Source organism: Seriola aureovittata, chromosome 10, assembly GCF_021018895.1.
Source record: "Seriola aureovittata isolate HTS-2021-v1 ecotype China chromosome 10, ASM2101889v1, whole genome shotgun sequence".
Classification (NCBI taxonomy): domain Eukaryota; kingdom Metazoa; phylum Chordata; class Actinopteri; order Carangiformes; family Carangidae; genus Seriola; species Seriola aureovittata.
Genome location: NC_079373.1, coordinates 11,145,086 through 11,168,963, shown reverse-complemented (window position 1 = coordinate 11,168,963; position 23,878 = coordinate 11,145,086). Strand labels below are relative to the sequence as shown.

Genomic DNA, 23,878 nt, shown 5'->3' with positions numbered 1-23,878 from the left:
TCGTAAATCATACTGGACTAACTTATTAATAGCAAAGTACTCCATGGAAACTAAGTCGCAGCCGGAGTTAAGTTTACTCTCTTGGGTAAGTTTGTTATCTTTACCGTTAACATGTTTAAATATTAAAGTTGTTTGTGTGTCCGGCCATGTATTTAAATGGTTTCAAATACTCATCGGCAGCAGAGTTACACTTTTTTGGCAGCGTTACCGTAGCACTTTTGCTAACGTTAGCCAAACAGTCAGCGAACTAGCTCCAAGTGCTAGCTACAATTGCAGCGAAAACAAACGGCCGTTAAAATCTAGTTAACGGCTAAATGAGCGTTAACAGTGTCGTCTCTGTGTCCTGCAGTTAGTGATTAATGTCATTAATGTCAGGGGGCGAACAGCTACGGGCAGCTGGGACAGGGACATGTGGAGGACCAGTTAGCGCCCCGGCTCTCTGACACTGCTGCTTTACAAAGCAGGGCAGTCCGGACTGTGAGCGGCGGCGGGGGTCACTCTGTGTTTGTCACCGGTAGGTTACGGTTTGTTTTCCAAACGGAACTTCATTCATTCATTTTAAATACAAGCCTTGTCCACCTGCTACCTAACGTGTTAAGTCATGGTTCAGTCATGTCAACAAAGTCTGAAGAAGCATTTAAGAGGTCATGTGCCCCCCCTACTGGCCAGATGATCCAAACGTTGATTATTTTCCCTGTTTATTTAAGATACTTACTGTGGTGCTTAATTACAACTTTGAGGTACTTTTACTTTACTTAAGTATTTCCATTTTTCTGGCACCATATGCCTCTACTCTACATTTATTCTACAATCTGAGTTTTTGCAGTTTCATATTAATAATACAAAATATAATCAGCATAAAAAGATGATGCATTTTTATAGGTTAAAATAAGACTTTATTGATAGCCAAGGGTGAAATCACCAGCTACCCAGGAGTATGTTAAGTAGTTAAAATTTGCCAAACCTTTAAAAGCAATATTAAAGTGATGTACAAATGATTGCATCAGTAGATATAACCCAGTAATATTATATATATATTATTCTGAAATGGGCCATTCTGCATAATGAGTACTTTTACTTGTGGTACATTAAATGTATTTTGATTCTTCTGCTTCTGTTCTTTTACTTAAGTAAAATGTTGACTGCAGAACTGCTACTTTACGTCTAACAGAGTATTTCTATACGATGGTATTGCTACTTTTACTTAGTAAAGTACCCCCCCCCCCCCCCCCCCCCCCCCCCCCCCCATATCAAAGGGCATTTTTTCCAGACAGGCTATAGTCCTTTAATCAGTGTTTTTTTTCCCTTCATTTTACAGCTTTCTCCAAGAAACTTCTGAACTTAATTCTTTCATGTGTGAATTGTCAACTTAGTTTTTGAGCACTGTCTGTGTGTATATTTAAGTAAACAAACACATGGTTTTCATTATGGTGTATTTTGTTTTTGACAGAGAATGGAGAGGTGTTTGTGTGCGGACAGAACAACAGAGGCCAGCTGGGCCTTGGCCACAATACAGACATCTCAACTCTTCAACTCTGCCCCAGCTTAAATAAGACAGTCACAAATGTGACCTGTGGTTGGGATTTTACTCTTCTTCTCACTGGTGAGCTAGATTTCAGATCAGGAAATGGTACTCTGTTTTTCATGTACACTAGGTTGAGAAGGATTAGCCATTTTTGTGAGAGTTGAAAAAGGATTTCCCTCAAGGCAGAGATGATGTATGTGATAGGATGACATTTTATTAATCTTGAGGCAATCATTTGGATTTTACAGCAGGACCTAAATGAACATATGTAAGAACAAATGAATTGTATGTAAATATATATATATATATATATAACTTACACTTGGTGAGTTAGTTAAAATAAGTAAGATGATAGTAATGGGGAGTTTGTGTGAACACTGGGTGAAATAGCTCTAACTGATAGATCTATAAAAGAATGCAACCACGTTGCATTAAACACAGTAAGTGAAAATTGGAGCAGTCCTCACAGACCCACAGATTTATGCCACATTCATGTCATATGGAAGTTACTGTAATAACCAGTTTCTGATTTGTAAATACCATTCATGTCAATGTGCAGTTTGTAATTACAGCTGCTTGAAGTAATTACCCAGAATTCATAGCAGAGTAATGATAGAAATAGGAATGACAGAGAAAGTCTGGAACTACCTTCCACCCATACAAAAGTTGAATATTTCAGTGTTTTTTTATTTATGGATACTTCTGTTATTTTTACATCCTACTGACAGATTGTGGCCAAGTACTGGCGTGTGGCTCCAATGCATTTGGACAACTGGGTGTTGGACCGACAGTCAGGCACTCTGCAGATCTACTGTTTGTTGAGGTGAGCACAAAGCATGGGTGTCTTTTACTTACTTTAATAACACAATATAGCCACAACTTTGGAAGCCTCTCTAATTCTTGTCATACCTTTATATAATCAATTCTGAGTGTTCTGTTACAAACCAACTTCATGTCATGATCATTTTGATCAGTTTCTTTGAAACAGATGTCATTTTGCTGTTTGTTCTTAGTGTCTGAAGGATCCAGTGGTGAGCGTAGCGGCAGGACTTAGACACTCACTCGCTGTTACTGGTAAGTTAGCACCAAAAACTGTCCTCAGTAAGTTTTCATTTGACAGTCAACAGATCCTAATCTTCTGTTTGGCCTTCAGACTCAGGCTGCGTGTATCAATGGGGAACCGGTCTTTTCAGTCTGGCTAAGAGAGCACTCAGTCCTCACCCTATCCCATCGCACCTCTGCTCTAAGGTGCCCTGTCTGGTACCAGGTAAGTGGAACTCTGCACTGAGCAGAAGTACATAAGACACAACTTTTTCAGGCATTAAGTGATTTACACTGATTTAAATTCTGATGACTGACAAATGTGACCAGATATTTGTGCTAATGTTGCAGGTCTGGATCAGAAAACACCACACCTGGTAGCTGCAGGCTCAGCGCACTGTGTGTGCCTTACAGGTATGACACCGGTATATATGACAGCCATTATGCTGTGTTCATTTGCTTTATTTAGTATAGTTATGAGCCACTGAGTTAGACTGGGAAGTGTTTTTAGGCTCCAAATTTTCCAACTAGCAAAAAAACCTTCATGCTTAATTTTCCAGTAGTAATAATAATAATAATAATAATAATAATAATAATAATGATAATAATGATAAACTTTATTTGTGTAGCACCTTTCATAGAAGAAATGCAGCTCAAAGTACTTGTGATTTTGGATATAAGCATTCCAGCAAGTTATTTACACCAGAAACAACAGGAAATTTCTTGAAACTGGCCAGAGTGCCTTCAGAAAAAAACAAGACTGGAAGCTCCCAGCTTATAAGAAGTTTTCATTGAATTTGTAGAAGTGTATAAAGTCACTGGATTGCAAACAGTAAAGAGCAGAGCAAATATAATTTAAAAGCAGATATCCATTTCATGCTGCTCTTCCTCAAGGAGCATTTATACTCTCAGGTTGTACTAGTGAGTTGCCTTCCACTTCATGTTCAGACATCATTATGGCAGGGCTCCCCTCTGTCTTGTAATTAGTTGACCAGTACCACTCAATTACTGCTCTGCCTTTCTGCTGCTGCCTCTGCTGGATGAAGAGTAATGTTTTTCCTGTCTTGTATGCAGAAGACGGTGATTTGTTTCTGTGGGGAAGCAACAAACATAGTCAGCTGACCACCACAGAGCCCTTCCTGTCCTCTCCAACTCTCCTGAAGCGTTCGTTACTGGATGGAGAGAAAGTAATACATTTGTGGAGCGGCTGGACACACATTGTTGCTCAAACAGGTGAAACATAATAACATATACTTTACATATTACGACTATGATACTCACCAGTTTTAACAGGATTTGCAGCTCATTCAGAAAGTATCTAGCCCCTGTCATTTTTTTTCACATTTTGTTATGTTGCAGCCTTATGCTAAAATCATCTAAAGTCATTTTCCCCTCATCAATCTACACTTGATATCCCATATTGAAAAAGTATAAACAGAATTTGGATATTTTGCAAATTTATTAAAAATGAAAAACTGAAATAACACATTGACATAAATACTCAGACCCGTTACTATGACACTGGAAATGTAGCTTGAGTGCCTCACATTTCTCTTGATTATCTTTGAGATGTTTCTATACCTTGACTGGAGTCCACCTGTGGTAAATTCAACTGATTGCACATGATTTGGAAAGGTGCACACCTGTCAATATAAGGTCTCACATCTGAGAATGCATATCAGAGCAAAAACCAAGCCTGAGGAGGAAGTAACTTCCTGCAGAGCTCAGAGACAAGATTGTGTTGAGGCACAGGAAGGCATGGGAAGGCTACAAAAAAGATTCTGCTGCATTCAAGGCTCCCGACAGCACAGTGGTCTCCATAATTCTTAAATGGAAGAAGTGTGGAACAACCGGGACTCTCCCTAGAGCTGTCCTCCTGGCTAAACTGAGCAATTGGGGGAGAAAAGCCTTGGTAACAGTGGTGGCCAAGAACCCAATAGTCATTCTGTCTGAGCTCCGGAGATCCTGTGTAGAGATGGCAACCCTTCCAGGGGAACCATTACTGCAGCTCTCCACCAATGCCTCAGTGACAGTCACATGAAAGCATACTTGAAGTTTGCAAAAAAAAAAAAAAGCACATAAAGGACTCTCAGATTGTGGGAAACAAAGTTCTCTGGTCTGATGAAACCAAACCTGCTTTCACTCATGCATTGCAACCCTGACCTTCTCTAGACATTACCCAGAAGAGCTGTATGTGTGAATGTAAATGTCCAAATCTGTTGTACCATACATTAAACAGACTTCACCCTGCCAGCTCCCTAGTACAAAGTCTGTAATGTCTGATTGATCCGATATAGGAATACAGCTGTCCAGAAAATTCACAGTGAGCGAGTAGGTATTTTAATGACATTTCTATCATTTCTCTTGCACGGTCAACCCAGGTGCTACCACTCCCCTCGACCAAACTGAGTTTTTCTAGTTGGTGAGACTGCATCTCACATGGACAATCTCATTCATATGTGATAATGGTAAAGATTGAACTGTTTGGCTTCAATTCTAAGTGTCATGTCTGGAGAAAAGGACAGTTGCCATATCTGAACAAGGCCATAATTCATTTCAGAGAGTGGAAGAGTGTTCACATGGGGCAGAGGAGGTTATGGACAGCTGGGCCGACAAGCATCAATCAATAAGAACCCAGAGCAGCAGTCAGCTGGTGCTTTAGCAGAAGGTGGAAACCAGGAGGTTTGCCTCCCTGCAGAGGTTAAAGTCCTCAATGGAGCAACTCAGGTGAGACGTCTCAGTGTTTGGCACTTCTTAAGACTGAATAGCCTAGGGGACAAAAAGAAATAGCAATCGGATGTTTATTAGATTATTGATGATACACTCTAGACTCTTATTATTGTGGTGGTCAACTTTGTATTGTGTCTGAAAATGTCTGTGTCAATCCAGAAGGGGGCAGCAGACAACCACAAATAGAACAGGTAGCTGAAGCTTGTTTAGTATGAGGTGAATCATAGTGCCACTGAATGAGAGCCAGGCCCACAAAGAGTGGGATCTCAATAATTTGCTTGACAATATCTAGCCTGTTAAAAAAAAAAAAAAAAACACACACTACCATTATCTTCCACTTGGGAGAGAACCACTTACATTTAGTGAAGGCAGAGGTCTCTTCTCCCATGAGGGCAATTATGTGTGAGGATCACAGGATTGCAGCAGTTAACCAGTAGTCTAAATGGCATCTATATGGTAGTAGATTGTTGCCAGTAAAGTGGATGTCACGGATGGACAAGGGCAAGCTTTGGATCATTCTTCCACTGTGCATAGATCATTGCAGCACTGGTGTATGTCAAGATGTAGTCACCTTGTGTGTGTAAAGCTAAAGGCAAGATGGATTAGCTGACAGGACGATGAATCTCTCAGCGCACAATAGCATGTTGGTCCTAACACTGTACATACACACCCACAGAGTCAATATTTAGTAAACTCACAATATTATGAGGCCTATGAACATTACTGGAGTAACAAATTATAATCCATCAGTGGCTCAGGAATCAGTGGGTGTGTTTGTTGCCGCAGCTGTTTGCTTTATCAAAAACATTGCTTCATCAAAGCATCCCTGAATTACAAACTATGTGTGTGTATATACAGTATATATATATATATATATATATATATATATATATTCAATTCTTTTATTACAAGCTCACAATCAGCATTTAAATTTGTCGCTTCAGTTCCTGAAGCAGCTGTGAAGCAAAGGAATATGCGAAAAATTCATTAAATTGTAAAAGGTTTTGATCATGAAAGACAGCCAGTCTGAAACAGTGGCATTAATTCCTCTGGGCAGCTCAGCAGTGTTTTAGCTTTTATGAATGAGCTGGCATTTATATTACATTTGTCTGCTTTGCTTTCTGATGATGCATTGTGGAGTGAGTGATTTCATATTGGAGTGTCTGTTGAAGTGTCTAATGTATTTACAGTGAAATCACCTCTAATGCCATCTGTGTTGCGTCCACTCATGTTGTATGCAGTTCTGAATAAAAGCTGGATGACTTCATCTTGACACGGAATTTTATTTCATTTTTTAAAGCAGGTTTGGTTACAAAGTATCTCAGTATCGGTGTTGGCATAACAATTCTTGGATATTACAGTCTTAAAATTGTGTGTCTGCGTTCAACATGCATTTTAAACATTTTTCAAATCTTTTTCTCTACAGATCGCATGTGGATCGGAACATAACCTTGCCATCGTGGGTGAGTGCATTCTCTCAAACATGTTCTTACATTTTCTTAGCTTTTCCTCTCATTTAGCTTATATAAAGCTTTTCTTCTGATTTTCTTTTGATATGTTATTATAAAAACAGCCATAATTGCCAATATGTTTGCCAGTAAAAGATGTTGCAGGAAAGTAAATAAGCATAAACATCTGACTACATAATACACAACTGCACTGGAAAGGTACATCAAGGAAGAGAGGTTTCTGAGAAATTAAGCAGAAATAGTTTAAACTTATTTGTTTCAGTAAGTGCAAGTGGATTAAAGAAGAGACATAATTTCTGACCTGACTTGACTCTGGCTCTGACCATATAAAGAAATAGGGAATACACATAGGTCGGGCTAAACTATTTCATCCTCTTCTCTGAACCAAAGAACTGGTAAGGGAGCTGTTTAATATATTACAGTTAAACGTCAGTGTGAAATATTAATCCTTCTGGTAATGCTGCAGAGGGTTTCTCAGGTCAGCTCATTGCTCTATGGCCTTTGCATCAGGAAGTCATTACAGCATGAATACATGGGTATCATTGACAGGAGCAATTACCCGAACAGGCCTGTAAAGGACCTGAATTAGCCACACGCACAATTACAGGCATGTATTTCCAGTGGAGTGTTTGGAGAGCAATCTCCCTTTATCCACATAAGATCAGAACACAGACACTGCAGTCACACACATCCCTGAAAGAATACTAAACAAACAGACATGTCTGAGTGTTTGTGATTCCTCATCAAACTTACAAAGAGATTAAATGTGCTTTCATTCTTTCCAGGTTTGACAAAAGTCTCCTGCTTTCCTATAGTCACCAACTAGCACTGTAAAACATTTTGAGAGTAAAATCTTTTGCATTAAATTTTTAACACTGACCCAGTTTTTTACATCAGCATGAATATACAGCAGATGAACACAAGCACAGCGCTCCATTGGAGAGGTAACGCCGAACATACACTGGTATCTCTACAAGCAAACTGCCATCCACTTTTAATGCCCTGACCAATTTAACCAGTTAACTGGACGTGCCATTATAATTAGGTTGTATAGTGTTAATGCATCTTCTATCCATCATAATGACAGTTCTCACAAAGTGCCACTCTGTGCTTTCAGAAGTTCGGTTATGTGATGAGAAAGCAGAACCGGTAAAGGGGGAGCTCATGTTAACCTCCAGCGCCCCGCTCCTCTGTCATGTTCTCCCCTTTTTCTCCTCCTGTCTCGAGCGTGGTGGCAGGAGCAATGAAATAGCAAAACAGGATTTGAAGCAGAGACCTGAGTGCTGCTATTTCTGGTGCTGAAGTAGGTCAGGCAGAAAGGAACGGAGAGCATTGCATGCTGCTTATGATATCTGTTGCCTGTTCAGCCCTTGCCCATTTGCACCTGAGGAAGTGCTCCTCGAGTATGAAAATTCATCGCCGGTGGTCAGAGGTGGGAGAAATGCCAAAGACGCTGTGGGCACAGCTCATCCAATCTGAGGAAAGATTTTTGTTAATGTGAACATTTTGAACTTCACAGGATTGTAGAAGGACAAACACCTTAGATCAGATCCTGTTTTAACTTGTACCTGACATATATGCTTAACAAATGCACCTCCTGCAGATGTTGTGATGTTAATTAGGTGTGAAAATTTAAACTGTAAAATGTAAATCCGAATGACAGGATTTGTTTACAAGGAAATGGCTTTTGGTTTGAGTGTCTTGATTTTCATCCTTTTGTTGTGCTGGATATTGCGCAGGCACTTTGTTGCCATGGAAACACTGATGTGCTATACTCCAGTCAGTGAGTCCATGAATTAAGCACAGTACCAAAATAACGCTTTTTCCCCCAATGAACGAAACGTTTCAACAGATTAAGTTCACTAATAAATGAGGACTAGGATGATGAATGACTAATCTTAATATAAGATGGAGACGGATACAGTCCAGTTATAAATACATGCAGTATCTTAAACACGGGGCTACGTGTGTGTCTGTTATGCACAAGCCATATCTGGCAGACTGTCACATAAGGTGCTGGCACGATATCCTGGTCTGGTAACTGTAAAAAAACATCCATCTTGGAAGCTCCTGATTTTCAGAGACGAGCTAAAAACGCAAAGACAAAGAAACCTTTTGATGAAAATAAATGAAAAAATGGCATGAAAGACACACAACTGCAGGATGGGGAAAGCTTGAAGATGTGTTACCCTTGAGAAAGCAAGCTCGCTTCTGTTGCCATGGCAATGGAGCCTATTAGGTAACTATGTTGCCATGGCACGTGTCTCCTCGGTGATGCAGACCTGACCACACCCACCAACAAGCTCACCAGTTGTGAAGAGCGGGGAGGCTTTATTACTGGCTGAGTGTCAACGTTAGGAACAGAGACTGTGTGTGTATGTGTATGTGTTTGTGTGTGTGTGTTTGTGTGTGCGTGTTTGTGTGTGCATGCGTGCTCACAGCCTTCCTTGTTTTTTTTCTTCAGGCTGCTAATTTTAGCCTACATGGTACAGTGCTGCAGCCCCGTCTCTTTCCTGTCAGCTCCACTGACCCATGACCCCTCTCCTTTTCAGGGGGTTGTCTCCTTTCCTGGGGCTGGAACGAACATGGAATGTGTGGAGACGGTTCACAGACCGACGTCTTTCAGCCTCAGCTCATATCTGGTCTCAGACCTCTTCTCATTGGCTGTGGAGCTGGACACTCTATGGCATTGTGCACCGCGGCAACTGGCTCGTGATTAAACTCTGCACCGACTCTAGCAGGAACATTCATTCGGCATGTGACAATCAGAGACGAGACAAACAGTGACTTTGTGAAGTAACATTTCTGAGTGATTTAGTGGCTTATTGTTGCTATGCATGTTATTTTGAAGTGCCTTTGAATATACAGTAACTTTCACCTTCTGAAAAGGCTACCTGAGCTGCTTGAACAGGTCAGACTTCAAACTGAACTGTTGTTATAAATACTATCGTGTGGTTTGACACAGGTTGAGTTATGTTTCATGTGAACAGAGGCCATAATTTCTCTGACCAGCCCGTCACTTTGATGGACATGACTGGGGGCGTTGGCTTTGCAGGACATGGCCGTGCCTATGGCTCCTGGTCCAACTGCCATGTTTGTCTTCCTGAATGAAGCCGTAATGGATCGTGTGAGGGATGGGCTAGACTGGTGCTATAGCTCCATCTTCCCATGTCAGCGGTTTTATTGCTGTGATCTTGAGTGTCAGGAGGCAGTCATTCCCTGCAAAATCTCATGATTTACCACTCAGACATACAAGACGGTATTTTTTCTTTGCTAACTGTCCATCACTTATTTATATTCTTGTCAGTCTGTGCGATATTCTTTGTTGTTATGTTTGACTTATTTGCACCACTTTCATACTGTATACATCATTAATTCCTTTTGGGAGAAACTTGTCTGCTGCATTTGACCCAACCTACATATTTATAAGGTGTGGGCGACCACAGTGCAGCACACCCGGGGACTAGCTGCAGGTCTTAAGCAATGCCTTGGTCAAGGGCGATGGGAATGGGTCAGGGATGATATTTTCCCTTATATTTACCTTTTCTTTCTTTTCAAAGGTTTTTATTTTATGATTATAGTTTAGGCAAATTAAATGTAGAAATCATCTGTGTCACTGAAATTATGCGTTAATGAAAGTTAAATTAAAGTGCTTTACCCTGGATTACTTTCAAAAAATAAATCAACACTCACTGAAAAATGATCATTTCTGTGTTTTTTTTATTTATCACTATTTATTGTACAAGCCTGAACTGTATTGGTCAAAAAAGACACAAAAAACCCCTAAACAACAAACCAATCAAAACGATCACTGAACACCTTATTGAGATAACTAACCACAAAATGCATGGTGTTCAAAACACACACTCTGAAGGCTCACTAAATGGCACACAACAGTTGCCTCTTTGTTGCGTCATTGATTCCATTAATAATAACTGCTGCTGTATTATTATATATATATATATATATATATATATATATATATATATATAATAATTATATATATATATATATATTATATATATATATTTTTTTTGTTTTGTTTTGTTTTGTTTTGTTTTGTTTTGTTTTGTTTTTTTTTGTTTGTTTGTTTGTTTGTTTGTTTGTTTCATTGAACAATGATCAGCACACTGTCCCCCCATTTGTGCTCAGCTCTACTGGCAGATCCAGATCTGCTGTGCCTGACTGCACACAGATCTCGGCAAGTTGTTGGCAGTGTGTTTGCAGTTGTTTGGTAAAAAGTTGGTCCCTTTCCACTAACTTTTCCACACAAACAATTAATCAATACTTTGTACCCGATGGCTATTTTTTAATTAGGTATTCTCACTGCTTGCTTTTAGAGACTGATCCATACGGGGGTCCTTATTGTATCTGTGTACTTTTTAAGTCTGAACTGGTGCTTGTTTTTAATGGCTGGTGATTGATGGTTAATTTAAAATAAAATGTACATAAGTTCATCATGTTGGTTAAGCTATAGTCCTGAATGGTAAGAAGAACTTGCATAACAGAGGCACTTGTCCAGTATGAGGCGTATGATGTTTTGGCATCACTTAGTATTACATACTAATTTACCAATTTGCATGTGTGCAGAAAAAGAATAATAATCCGATTCCACATGATTGTCAATTAAAACATACAACAGAATAATTCTTAATGTCTTAGCTGTGTATTTTATATATTAGCTGTCTTTGTTAATCAAAGTATAGCTACATATGAAGATATAACAACATCGGTTAATGTTGAATAATTATTATTCATGTCTGACTAACAATAAATGACTTACGTGTTTTTAACAGCACATTTTGCCATTTTAATGCGTCATTAATACAAGGTAAAAGTGGTGTTTTTTTGGTTTTGTTTTTGTTGTTTTTTAAAAGTATGACCTTTTTCATTTTTTTGTGGATGTTATCTCTTTGATGGCTGAAAACATATCAAAGGAATGTTAAAAATTCACTGGTGCAAAACAGTGCAAAAAGTCTACAAAGATGTGACCATGACAGTGCAAAGTTAACGATTTGTTTCCCACTGTTTAGTCTGGCTGACATGACAAGTGACAGGTTTTCGCTGGGGGGGGGGTTAAATCGGAGCAACATTTTTTTTTTCTTTTTTCTTTCAACAGAAGAAGCACACAAATATTTGATGATCACTCAAAAACATTGGTACACACAACTTCAGCACACAGAAAAGCGTATTTACAACACTGGCACACACCAAAAATAGGCACACAAATTACAACACAGTAACCAGTCACAGATACTGAGCTACATAAGGCTTGACAACAAAACTTCCTCAGTGCTACATCTATGCTGAGTTTGTGATGTACAGGTTGTCACTGTCACACCCATTTAAAAATACTAAGTAATACACACAACAATGCTACAGGACTATCAGGTGGGTGATGGGCCATTATGGGTCATACACATAGTGGTTGGTACACCATGGTTCATAACACAAACTGACTCTGTTGGTTGTCTGCTCCGGTGCTGTCGCTGGGTCTCTATAAACATATAAAAAAACAATAACAAAAATAAATTATTACACAAATTATGTATAATGATGGAAATGATGGCGACGATGGATACCTCGGAGGTGCGGGGAGAGGTGAGGGATGACACTAGCTTGGAGAGTAAAGAAAATGTGCTCCGTTAGTTCCTCATGGTAAACGACAGGTTTACCATGTATTTCCCATGCTTAGCCAAGGCATCAGACAATGATGTACTGTCTGTGTACAGAGGCTGGACTCTGAGTCGGTTAATAAACATGCCCAATCATGCTGCGTTTTACAGGTTGATGTACAGTAGTTCAGTCATTGTCATGCGTTTGTATACTTTGCGTCATGCTCTCACAGTCACCTCGTTTTTTATGCTCTCTTTGACCCGAACACAGGTAGACAGAGGGTCAAACAGCAGGTGAAAGCACTAGCCTTAAGCTAGTGGGAAAGGAAAGTTGTATGTATGCATAGTGCTGTTGAATAAAAACGGAGTCTAAACGCTCGTTGTGTACAAAATTTATTTCATGCAAGGACTTATATTTACATATTTTATTTGAATACTTTTCTGTTGCATAAATGTAAAATACATGCATTTACCTTTCCCCAAGTAGACCCACATCCCATACTGTGTCGTATTGTACTTTTTTTTTTCCACTTGAATTGCATGAGCATATAATTCACCTGCATCTCTTCACATCAAATCTTCACAAGGTTTTTTTTTCTTTTTAAATATATAACGTCAATTAATTACCACAAGAGACATGACTCAAAATGTAAAACTCTGCTCATTCAGAATAAAAACAAAACTTAGATGAGTTGCTATACTTATATATTCTTCTAGAAATTAACATATCTGATTGGTCAACATAAAATTTGTTAAAGTGCCCTGAAAGAATTGTGCATAATTATTGGGACAGTATCAATACATGTAACAGTAATAGTATTGATGTTTTAAATCAATAAACATACATACTGTAGGAGTCATTCTGACATCTCTGGTTGATAACTTGATATATTTTGGCTCTGTAGAGTTGCCTGGTCCCCTTTGATAATATTTTGTGCTTTATCATACAAAAGTTTTCTTGAGTTTGGGACTATTAAGTCAGTATTTTCAGGTGTTTTTTGCTTGGAGTTATGTATCTCACTAAAGGCTAAATCCTAGTATGCATGTATGGTGTTACAATAATAACCAATAGGTTGTTTTACTGTGATTGAGGGTACGAGGGTGCAAAAGGTACAAGGTGCACCTTGTAAATAAAGCTTTCATTACACTGTTATGAGCATGGTATAAAATTAATTGATGCTACACTGCGAGCACTTATGTAATATCATGTCAATTTATTACTCACTTTTACTTTGCCTCACCAGGTATGAAGGCACCATTGTTTAATAATTCAGTCTTGCCTTAATTTAGGCATCACAGCAGTCTGTTGTTTGCTGCAGACTATCGATACTGTTTAAAAACTCATAAATACCTGTAAATATAGCTGTATAAAAACTATTTATGCTCATAACAGCATTGGTTGGCTTTTTGACAGATTATTCAAGTTAAATCACACTATTTTAGTTGGAGGCCCCAGTCAAATAAAAACAAAAAAATAAATATACTGTATGAATTTGGGGAAAGGCAAAGAATGGCAGCTACATAAAAATCTCTGCTATGACTGAGTCTCTTGTAAAGCTGTCTCAAAATGCATAAAAAATGACAAAGCTGTAGGAGCTTTTGAAAGAAAAAGTTTTTTTTTTTCTTACAGGTACTGCGATACAGTTAGCTTCTTGTTGAACATAATTTCTCATGCAGTTCATGCAAATGAACAAACAGTTTTAGTTCTTTTGACATTAGATGTATTCATCACTAGTATCATAGGAATTGTCATCATCTCCATATTGCATTGGACATCATGAACATCATGTTAAAATATATTTTTTAATGGCCACTCAGATAACATTAAGCCTTGTCTGGATTGCACTTTCAGAAGGAAAACGTCTCTACTTTGCAACGTACAAAGCACTTAAGAGGAGTTCCCTTAACAGCTGGCAATGGTACCTTTTGGATATGTTTAAAAGCCATGTATTGTTAATGTCCAGCATATTAGCAGGGGTTACATCTTATGAAAATTTCTTTCACAAAATTGTAAAAAGCAGATGAGATAAAAGTTACTGGCAGAAGAGAATGCGAGATCAAAAGCAACAGAGCAACAGGCAATGATTTAAACACAGGGAAAGAGTGGGGTTAGCCTGTGGCAGAAGTAGAACAGTGCTTTGTCTGCAACTGAAGTGACCCATGCAGAGTGGCATGTGCCAATGTTTTCTAGTCGAGGATATGATGACACACCCAAGGAGAACACTTGGGAAGCTTGAGTATTAGCACAGTTAAGATACAGTTTTCCAGAAAAATAAAGAAATCAAAATGAAAAAAGCAGGAGCGAAGGCAAGTGTAAAAGCAAAATCTGACAGGAAGGATAAGAAGGAGGAGTGTGGACTGGCCTTCCAATGGCATTGTGTCTGCTACTCAACCATGCTACATAATGGATGGGATGGGAGAATGTGAGTGCTGCATTAGACAGGGTGGGCTGCAGGGCAGGGCGGACACTGAGGACACTCCAGAGGCATCCCCGCTCATGCCAGACATGCTGTTAAGGCTCCAAGGCTTTTCATAACCTTCAGTTGAAAAACAGAGAACGTTCTGAGTACACTGCAGCACTAAAATCCATGACAAAATGTTTTGGTGTTCCTCACTGGCAATACTACACCTGTTGCTTTCTTGTTTTTGTCTCCAAAGAAACAGGTCAACACAGACTTGAGACAGATTATTATTCTCCATGCATTGAGTGCATCAGGAGTACAACAGCATGCACCGGGTGGTACTGGAATGGTTTGGAGTATAACACTATAAAAGACTCGAAAAGGTAGGCACCTCAGGCAGGGAATGTATTCTCAGCTACAGGCAGAATTTCATACTGTACGCCATTTACTGTTGATGTGCTGGCTGCACACACAGCCGGAGACTAACCTAACTTTCTTAGGAATGTTTTTAACATTAATAGTGAATAAATAAAAGTAAACAAAAAGGGGCTTAACCCTGGTATTAAAGTATAAAAATCAGTGAGCTAGAATTTGGCTCTCAGTGATATTAATAATAATATTTGACATTAGCCTTCCTCCATTTGTGTTGTGCTCCTTCACCATACTGATAGCACCCATCAGCAAGACACTTCATGCACCGTTATGGTCAAGACCAATGTACTCATAAGTCAGGGTCCCGCACAGTATTTATCATTAAAACACATATACATACATGATACACGCGTAACACATAAATACTTTCATAGGCATGTAAGACAACACATTCTAGATCATATAAATCTCGAAAATAGCTTTTTTTACTGGTAAGTAAATAGGGGTATTACATTATGCATGGTATCAAAAAATATATTATGTAGATGTGGAAAATTACTATTGACCTATTAGCATTTGTGGTGATTGTGCTTGGCCTTAAAAGATGTTATTGTGACTTGGAATATATACAATTCCCAATGGGATGATTGAGAAGAAGAAGCTGCTGTGAAAGTGTGTGAAGGTTGTAATAAGAGGTTTTATAGTTGTGTGTGCTTCTGTGTGTTTGTGTGCATGTGCCTGTGTAAAACTGAGATGTAACACTCAGCAAAGAGGGATAAAGAAAGCGTGTCCTGTCTACGCTCTACAGGGTGTCAGTGTCTTACGGGGGCCTGTGATTGGCTGTTACTGTACGTACCCCTCCTTACTCTGCCCCCTGTGTGGTTGGGGCGTTCAGCAGTGGTGACCAGGAAGCAGGGCCGCTCTCTCTCGCTGGGGCTGAAGATTTCCTCCGGAGATATGGCCTGGTCTATATGAGGACAATCTTCGTTGGCCAGCGCTGCGTTAGCTGCCTCACCGTTCAGCTTGGAATCTTATAAGAAAACAATAAAGAAAACGAAAGAAAAACACACAGGGAAAAAAATCTGGTTTGATATACCAGCTTAGTACTATGTTCTTTAATATATATGCCATTTTCACTTTACGACCTGCAGGGATTAACTTGTATAACAACATTGTATGTATAGCTGCTGTCTAATATTTGCCTCGCACCGTCCCTTGTTCTACGTTTTTGAGCACAAACTGTATCAAAGGTCAATATGTCTTTGCACTAATGCAACCAAAGGAATTCAAGAGGAATCATGTGACTAAAGTGTTCTTACAAATACATGGTGATAACAGACTCTCAGTCTTAAATGAGGGAAGGACTGAACTGCTGCATTAATAAGTGCAAAATCAATAGCATGATTACTCAGTCTGCCTCAGTCTCCAATCTTCTATCCGGAGTCGAATATGCTTTTCATTACATATTTTAATTGATTATTTTCTGTGGGAAATCATCAACTGATTGAAGTGTGGGAACAGCTGAGTTGTGACGTGTCTGTTTCATGACGACGGACAAGTGACGAGACAACAGTGTATCAGAATATATGAGTATATGATCTTTGTTTCTTACCTTGAAACTTTATCTCGAAAACGTCGTCATGGGCAATGGGGCTCTGGGGTTGGGAGCTGATGCTTGACTTACAGAAGTTGGGAGAACCTGGTTGGGGAGCCCGAGGGATATGCCTATTTTTTTTCTTTGGTAGTTTCTGTTTTGCCATGGCCAGCGAGTAATACATTCCAAAGTTGTTGACAATCACAGGGACGGGCATGGCGATGGTCAACACACCTGCCAGGGCACACAGGGCTCCAACCAGCATACCAGAGGTCGTCTGAGGGTACATGTCTCCATAGCCAAGGGTCGTCATGGTCACCACAGCCCACCAGAATCCGATCGGGATGTTCTTGAAGTGTGTGTGCTCACTGGCTCGAGGGTCGTTGGGGTTAGCTCCAATCCGTTCAGCGTAGTAGATCATGGTAGCAAAGATGAGGACACCGAGAGCAAGGAAGATGATGAGGAGAAGGAACTCATTGGTGCTGGCCCTCAATGTGTGGCCCAGCACCCTCAGCCCCACAAAGTGACGTGTCAGCTTGAAGATACGCAGGATCCGCACAAAGCGGACCACTCTCAGGAAACCCAGTACGTCCTTAGCTGCCTTGGAGGAGAGCCCGCTGAGACCCACCTCCAGGTAGAAGGGCAGGATGGCCACAAAGTCGATGATGTTCAGGGCGTTCCGTATGAAGTCAAATTTATTCGGGCAGAAAGTTATTCGCATTAGAAATTCAAAAGTGAACCACACCACACAAACACCCTCAATGTAGGTGAGGTAGGCCGCAGTCTCCGTCTCCTGGTAGGTGTGCTCCACTGTGATGTTGTCCACCAGCTCCAGCTCAGTACGGTTGATGATGGGGTTGAAGGCCTCGTGGGTCTCCAGACAGAAAGTGGTGATGGACACCAGAATAAAGAACAGCGAGGCCAGAGCCACCCACTGAGCAGGAAATATGTGCAGGGTGCAGGAGAAGAAATAGAGGGGAGAGAGGAGGGCGAGAAGGACAGAGAGGAGAATGAGCACATGCAGTGTAATCAAGCTCAATGGCCCAGCTGCCATTCTTTGCACGACACAATGCAATTCAATCTGAGACAATGGCAACTGGTTTGACAGTGACAGTGGCATTGACACACTCTCACTACCCGCCCTCTACCCCATACCCCCCACCCACCCTGCACTCTGTCCATCTTGATTCACAAGTGTCATTGTAAAGGGGACAATCAATGCGCGCTTGCCTTTCTTCCTTCCCTTCCCTCTGTCGTATCTCAAGGTCATGGCATTTTCAAGGGTATGCTACATGCAGAATTACAAAGAGCCACCAGCAGCAGCAGTAGCGGCCGAGCCATTAGTGTCGACCCCCGTGACTAAATTTAGCTGGGGCTCTTCCCTTCAGCAGCATCGGTACAGTAGGTTTTCCCTACGCAAGGTCATACTGTCCAGATGATCAGCTCTTGGGAATCGTAGTGAGCTCGTGAGGCTGGTGAGGCTCGCTTAGCTGAGGAGACACTTTTATGAGAAACCCATATTTCCCTTAATGGCAAAAGAGTACTTTAGCCCTCATTATGTTTCAATTGGGCGATCACATTTCATCACATTTAGGTTCTGATATTTCTGATGCATACTACATGGCTGTAACAGATACAGTATTCTCTCCAGGGCATTGATTGCAGCTCTGACCTCATATTATCCTCTGATCATACTGTGCTGGTTTACGGTATGTGTCACCACTCATGTAATTTACTGTAGCTTGAATGGATGAAAAACCAGCTATATCTCCAATGGATCTTCAATAGATCAGAGCTGGTGGACAAAGAAGCTAGACAGGAACAGCAGATACTTACTTAATCATCCAATGAATCACAATCAAGTTGGATCAATAGAGGTTTATTCATGCATGTACTTCTCAGACTAATGCATAGCGTTGTAAAGTAGCTGGGAGGAGTAATTAATTGTATCAGGGAGGAGGTAAGTTGGAGTGGGGCATGTCTGGGCATGAGGAAGTCATATATATTCCACTGAGCAAAGGAAACTCAGCATCTTAGTCAGTTGTGTCCATTCACGGTGTGTCAGGAAGGCAGGCATGCAGCATGAGATGGAAAACAGGCCCTCATCATAATATCTCATCACTGGCAATTCATCGCATTGTGCTGAGGAAATCGCTGCTGCTTATGAATGTCTCCTTCCCTTCCATGTTAGTATGACAGTACAGAGGGAACCTGTGTGTTAGCAGTGGCTACAGCAAACTGACTTCCTCTCTTTGCTCAGAAAGTCAACATCACTGTTCAGTATCTGAATCTTAGAACTCAATCATCAGGTTGTTGAGTCGCTGCAGTTTATTCACTGTAATGTAGCATGTCAGTGGCGCTGTGTGTTTTTGAATTCACTTTAAATTCAGTATTGTATTTCTTCGAAACATACAGAGGGCAAAAGGGAAACTTCACCTTTTAATACAATCAAATACAAACTTACTTTTAAAATGTAGCTTCGTCAAGTTAACAATGTTCAACCCTTGCTGACACAGTGTAAGAGAGATTTTAGTATGTGGTTCTGTTTTATCAGATTGCATAATGTTGTTTTGTCCACCCCCTCTACAGTATGTGCTGTGCAAAATAACAAGTACACCTTAGACTACAATACAATCCAATACAACTGCAAACTATAACTATCTCAATAAATAACACTGAGAGGAAGCAACACCACCGGCTGGATTAACAACTTATAAAAGTGGGCATCTGCCCCATGGACCCCAGACCTTCAGGGTCCCAGAGTTTGACATGGTGTATATTCATTAATAAGTTTATGTTTAACAAAATTGACACTAAAAAAGATCTACAGCTAATTTTTGCCCTGTGGTTACCCTAGTGGCTTTATTGTGCCCTGTCTACACCTTACAGATGCTGTATCAACAGAAATGTTAATATTTTAAGCTTTATTGATGAGTCAGTCAACAGAATATTCATCTGCAACAATTTTGATAATTAATTGTTTTAAGCTTCTGAACTGAGAACTGTTGCTGGGTTTCTTATTAGTCCTCTACGACTGTAAACTGGATCTCTTTGGGACTGTTGGTTGGACAAAACAAGTTCTTTGAATATGTCATCTTGGACTTCAGGGAATGACAATCAGCATGTTTCACCATTTTATGGCTCAAATTTGACTTGATTAATCCAGAAAATAATCACATAATGAGGATAATCCTTAGTTGCAGCTCTAACTGGCAGGTTCTCCTGTAAATTTTTTCCTGCTCTTGTATATTACTTAGAAAGAGAGATGACAAACATCCATCACCACCAGTGCCTGCATCCTCCAATCTTATAAGCCACTTTCATGTCGACCGCTGATGCACTGGTTCGCTCAGCCCTCCGAACATCCCACCCCTCAAACTGTTGAACAAACGCTGCATCTCATCAGACTGCATCTTAAATTATGTGTCTTTGTGACAGTTAGGAACAGTGTGGCCTGGAGGGAGGGTGACAAGCAAAGATTGTTTGCTCCTTATTGGCTGATTCTCTCTGTTGCTGACAAACCACAGGCCTATAGTGATATGCAGTGACAAGGGTTTTCCACTGATGCATCCACAGAGAATAGAGTCTGTAATTAACTGTGAGGCTCAATTCTAATTAATCTTCTTGCCAGACATGGTAGACCTCTGTCAATCTTTGCTCTGCTTTTTGTTAAATGTAGGACACATCTGAGGGGTTCCTGTCTTGGAACATTTCCCTGCATGCAAAAGGTGAAATCTAAGAGAACAGTGTGTATCTTGGTTATACCACTCTCCCTAATGCTTGATGTAAGAGTGAGGACATGTCAATACAGTTTACACTTGCTGGATGAGGCCTGATAAGTAATTACACCAATCAGACTGCTACAGCTGTTAAAGCAGTGTGCAGCGCAGCGGTCTTTGTAGGAGGCAGTGGTCAGAAAATAAAAAAATCAGAAGGTGTAAAGTCATTTCATTGTCATCAATGAGGGGCTTGGCGCCCAGATGGAAAAGTGCCCATGACAAAGTCCAAAAACGTCACCTCTAACAGCAACCCAATTTTCTGTCTGGAGGTCTGCCACTAAAATTCTGCTGGTGCCAAGGATCTGGTTTCCGAATGTGTAGCTGACCTGTTTAACCAAAGAGCCAGCCAGCTCAGGGAACCCTGTGTCCTGGAAACATCTATCCAAAAACCTGTGAGAGTCAAAACAAACTTCTTTTTCTTCATCTGTGATTTAGAGGAGGTTGGGGGGTGGGGGGTTTGTCAAAATGATTTTGACAGATTAAGTCTTTGGTGGTTTTTTTTTTCTCCCTCCCTTTCTGTATAGTCAAATCCTTGCTGTGGAAACCCCTGGGAGAGTAATTTCAAGGTCATCAAAAGCCTCTCTAAAGCCTCCCAGATCCATCAGTCTTTGTTCAACCATCATAGGACAGAGGTAAACTAATTCACAACTGTATTCCTGTTCATGCAGGTTTTGACAGTTTCAAACATTTTAGAGTATTGTTTTAGCTCACAATTTATCTTTGATAACTCATTATGGAGTCCCCAGATTATAAGTGAAACAGGAAGAACAAAGCCATGGCTTAGCACAAGCAAATATCTTATAAAGCTACTCACCCTTGCATATTTGGAGGAGTAAGGGTCCTCAAACAGGGCCCAGACATGTCTCTGCCACCGGCTCCACAGGCTCCCACTCCTGGCATCAGGAGAGTCTCCATGCGCCAGCCTCCTTGTCATTTCATCCACCTCAGCATCCTCGGCATGCTCCTGCTCTGGCTCGGGATCCTCGCTCCCCAGGTCTAACAGCCCCCCCCCGCCGAAACTATCAAGGGCCTCCTCTGCCTCCCGGTGCTGACGATAGGTCATCCAGCAGCATGGCTCCACGTCTGTCTCATCAATACCCCAGAAGGCCAGTTCTTCCTCATAGAGGGGCCCGCAGACATCAGCCGGGCAGTGCAGCTTACCTGTCCGGTAGTAATTAAGGATATGTGCAAAAACGCCGGGGTGGCGGTCGAAGAAAAATTCCTCGATCTTGGCATCATAGTCAAAGTGGTTGGGTGCATCAGGCTCGGCCAGCCAGGACAAGCGAGTGCCAGGTAGAGTGCGCAGGGTGCTGCGGTATGTCTGATGTCTGATCCCTCCCACGTTTATCACAATGCGATCCTTGTCGTCGCTCAGGCCCATTGCGTCCCTTAGGCATTTCTCCAATAAGTTCCCTTCATCGCAAAGGTAAGTCTAGGCGCCCCGTGCAAGCATGCACAGCAGTGATTAGACTGAAGGAAACAATTACTTAAAGAAAAGCAGCGCGTAAAGCAAACTGTCGTTTCTTACCAACTATGAAAGAAATCAGGACTGCTGGATACGCACCAGGCTACATTCCCTCTAAACCCCTGTATTTTCTACACGCACCTGCCACATGCAACTAGAGGATCATGAACGCGTAGAGCTGCCAGACTCACTGTAGGGTATAGAATCGAAATCCAAAATGATCGCAGCCAATGGCATCACATTAAGAATGGACGTCACATCGTCAGTAAATCCAAGATGTCGAGGTAAAAGGACAAACGCTGGCAATTTCCCCCCCGCCAGCAGAATAAATCCAGCTCATGGGACTCCCCAGGTTGCAGTAATTGATCAGATCAGTCCTGAGCAGGTTTATGACTTTCACAGCAAGGTGACTGCGGTGGTGCTGAGCGGACAGCGCCTGTCCGGCAGCTCCTGATGGAGAGTCGGTACACTGCTTTCAGTCCCTCCTCTGTTGCTGCCTACAGACTCACCTCCTTCACACCGACGCTCTGCCCGCTCCCTCTCTCTGCGTTTTACCGACACCCCGCCACGATACAGCAGGTCTTTGTCTCAGCTCAGAGACGCTGCTCTCCTGCGCATAGACTTCCCCTTTCATTCAGAGACGATCCACAGTTTGAGTGTGTGCGAGAGAGAGAGACAAAGAGAGAGAGAGAGAGAGAGAGAGAGAAAATGTTGTTCTCTGTGCTGCGTGATTAAATAAAGAAAATCAGAGATGAGAGGGTGACAAACCTCCTCACTAAAAAAAAGACGCCCAAACTGCCTGTTACTCACACCGTGCCCAGCTCCTCTCTCACATAGAGCATGCCCAGTGGAGGAACCTGCATTTGTTACAGGGCGCTGTCAGGTTCTCCAATTAAGGCTGTTGAAAATTGTCACCGCTGCCCAATTTCTCTTCTCCCTCTCATTTAACGTCGTCGCTCGGAGGGTTACGGTCGGTCAGCGGCTGTAACTGTCACAGGGGACTCATCGTGTTCATGCACAGCTGACTGGAGAAGGTGTGACCCGGGAGCCATGAACGCGCAGATCCGCCCATACGATCAAAGAGAATCTGATCATACAGCTTCTTATGGCCTCATGATTTACGGGTGTAAGAAATGAGCCTGTAATAATCACACTGCTGACAGTCTGCATGTGCGCAGACAGTGGAGAGTTGAGAGAATTTAATTTTTGCGCAACTCAATGTGCTGCACTTGATCTGTATAATAATTAGCCAATAGGGCCTCTACCTGTGTTTGAACGCACCAGCAGAGGGCGCCATTGTTCACTGGAAACAGAAAACTTTTTGGTCCTCTTTTATATTGTTTGTTAACGTTTGTTTATTATCGTGAGATCTCAGAAACCTGCAGACAGAGTAATCACACGTTGGCTTATTCAATATATTTTCTCTTGAAAGACTTACTAATGCTGCACAAGGAGAGCAGTATCATGATGTTTTAACACTGTGACGCACATTTTAAAATTTAAACATGTTCTATTATTAGAGAGAAGAATGTATTTTCCTTTCTTTCTTTCTTTCTTTCTTTCTCTCTTTCTTTCTCTCTCTCTCTCTTTCTCTCTCTCTCTCTTTCTTTCTTTCTTTCTTTCTCTCTTTCTTTCTCTCTATTTCTTTCTTTCTTTCTTTCTCTCTCTCTTTCTTTCTCTCTCTCTCTCTTTCTCTCTCTCTCTCTTTCTTTCTTTCTTTCTTTCTCTCTTTCTTTCTCTCTATTTCTTTCTTTCTTTCTTTCTCTCTCTCTTTCTTTCTCTCTCTCTCTCTCTCTTTCTCTCTCTCTCTCTTTCTTTCTATCTTTCTTTCTCTCTTTCTTTCTCTCTCTCTTTCTTTCTCTCTCTATTTCTTTCTTTCTTTCTTT

The 23,878-nt window shown here is 41.0% G+C and overlaps 2 protein-coding genes across 7 annotated transcripts; one reads left to right on the top strand and one right to left on the bottom strand.

Annotated features, from left to right (window-relative positions):
* Positions 1-17: 17 nt before the first annotated feature.
* Positions 18-10,342, top strand: sergef (secretion regulating guanine nucleotide exchange factor). Of its 4 annotated transcripts, none has more exons than XM_056387230.1 (11): positions 18-85; positions 376-514; positions 1,451-1,603; positions 2,254-2,348; positions 2,539-2,599; positions 2,679-2,792; positions 2,918-2,980; positions 3,641-3,799; positions 5,127-5,293; positions 6,723-6,759; positions 9,318-10,342. In XM_056387230.1, the coding sequence occupies exons 1-11, from the start codon at positions 44-46 to the stop codon at positions 9,479-9,481; spliced, it is 1,194 nt and encodes a 397-aa protein (XP_056243205.1). In that variant the 5' UTR covers positions 18-43; the 3' UTR covers positions 9,482-10,342. The 4 variants fall into 4 exon arrangements, with proteins under 4 accessions (XP_056243205.1, XP_056243207.1, XP_056243204.1 ...); XM_056387232.1 differs by having other exon boundaries at positions 9,230-9,340; XM_056387229.1 differs by lacking the exon at positions 9,318-10,342 and adding an exon at positions 7,883-8,067 and having other exon boundaries at positions 3,644-3,799.
* On the bottom strand, positions 8,102-23,673 carry kcnc1b (potassium voltage-gated channel, Shaw-related subfamily, member 1b). 3 transcript variants are annotated; one of them, XM_056387225.1, is made up of 4 exons: positions 21,342-23,673; positions 16,767-17,682; positions 16,011-16,184; positions 8,102-8,240 (listed from the first exon to the last, which is right to left on the bottom strand). In XM_056387225.1, the coding sequence occupies exons 1-4, from the start codon at positions 21,906-21,908 to the stop codon at positions 8,179-8,181; spliced, it is 1,719 nt and encodes a 572-aa protein (XP_056243200.1). In that variant the 5' UTR covers positions 21,909-23,673; the 3' UTR covers positions 8,102-8,178. The 3 variants fall into 3 exon arrangements, with proteins under 3 accessions (XP_056243200.1, XP_056243199.1, XP_056243198.1); XM_056387224.1 differs by lacking the exon at positions 8,102-8,240 and adding an exon at positions 10,469-12,262 and having other exon boundaries at positions 21,342-23,668; XM_056387223.1 differs by lacking the exon at positions 8,102-8,240 and adding an exon at positions 12,757-14,917 and having other exon boundaries at positions 21,342-23,668.
* Positions 23,674-23,878: the final 205 nt, after the last annotated feature.

Excerpts from the sequence above, each read along its gene's own strand:
- sergef (XM_056387228.1), top strand. The coding sequence starts at position 44 with ATGGAAACTAAGTCGCAGCCGGAGTTAAGTTTACTCTCTTGG. Across the intron at positions 2,349-2,538 it reads CAGATCTACTGTTTGTTGAG|TGTCTGAAGGATCCAGTGGT; the intron begins GTGAGCACAAAG and ends GTTTGTTCTTAG. Across the intron at positions 2,600-2,678 it reads ACACTCACTCGCTGTTACTG|ACTCAGGCTGCGTGTATCAA; the intron begins GTAAGTTAGCAC and ends TTTGGCCTTCAG.
- kcnc1b (XM_056387223.1), bottom strand. The coding sequence starts at position 21,908 with ATGGGCCTGAGCGACGACAAGGATCGCATTGTGATAAACGTGGGAGGG. Across the intron at positions 16,185-16,766 it reads TTTCGAGATAAAGTTTCAAG|ATTCCAAGCTGAACGGTGAG; the intron begins GTAAGAAACAAA and ends TTTTCTTATAAG. Across the intron at positions 14,918-16,010 it reads AGGGGGCAGAGTAAGGAGGG|GTTATGAAAAGCCTTGGAGC; the intron begins GTACGTACAGTA and ends TTTCAACTGAAG.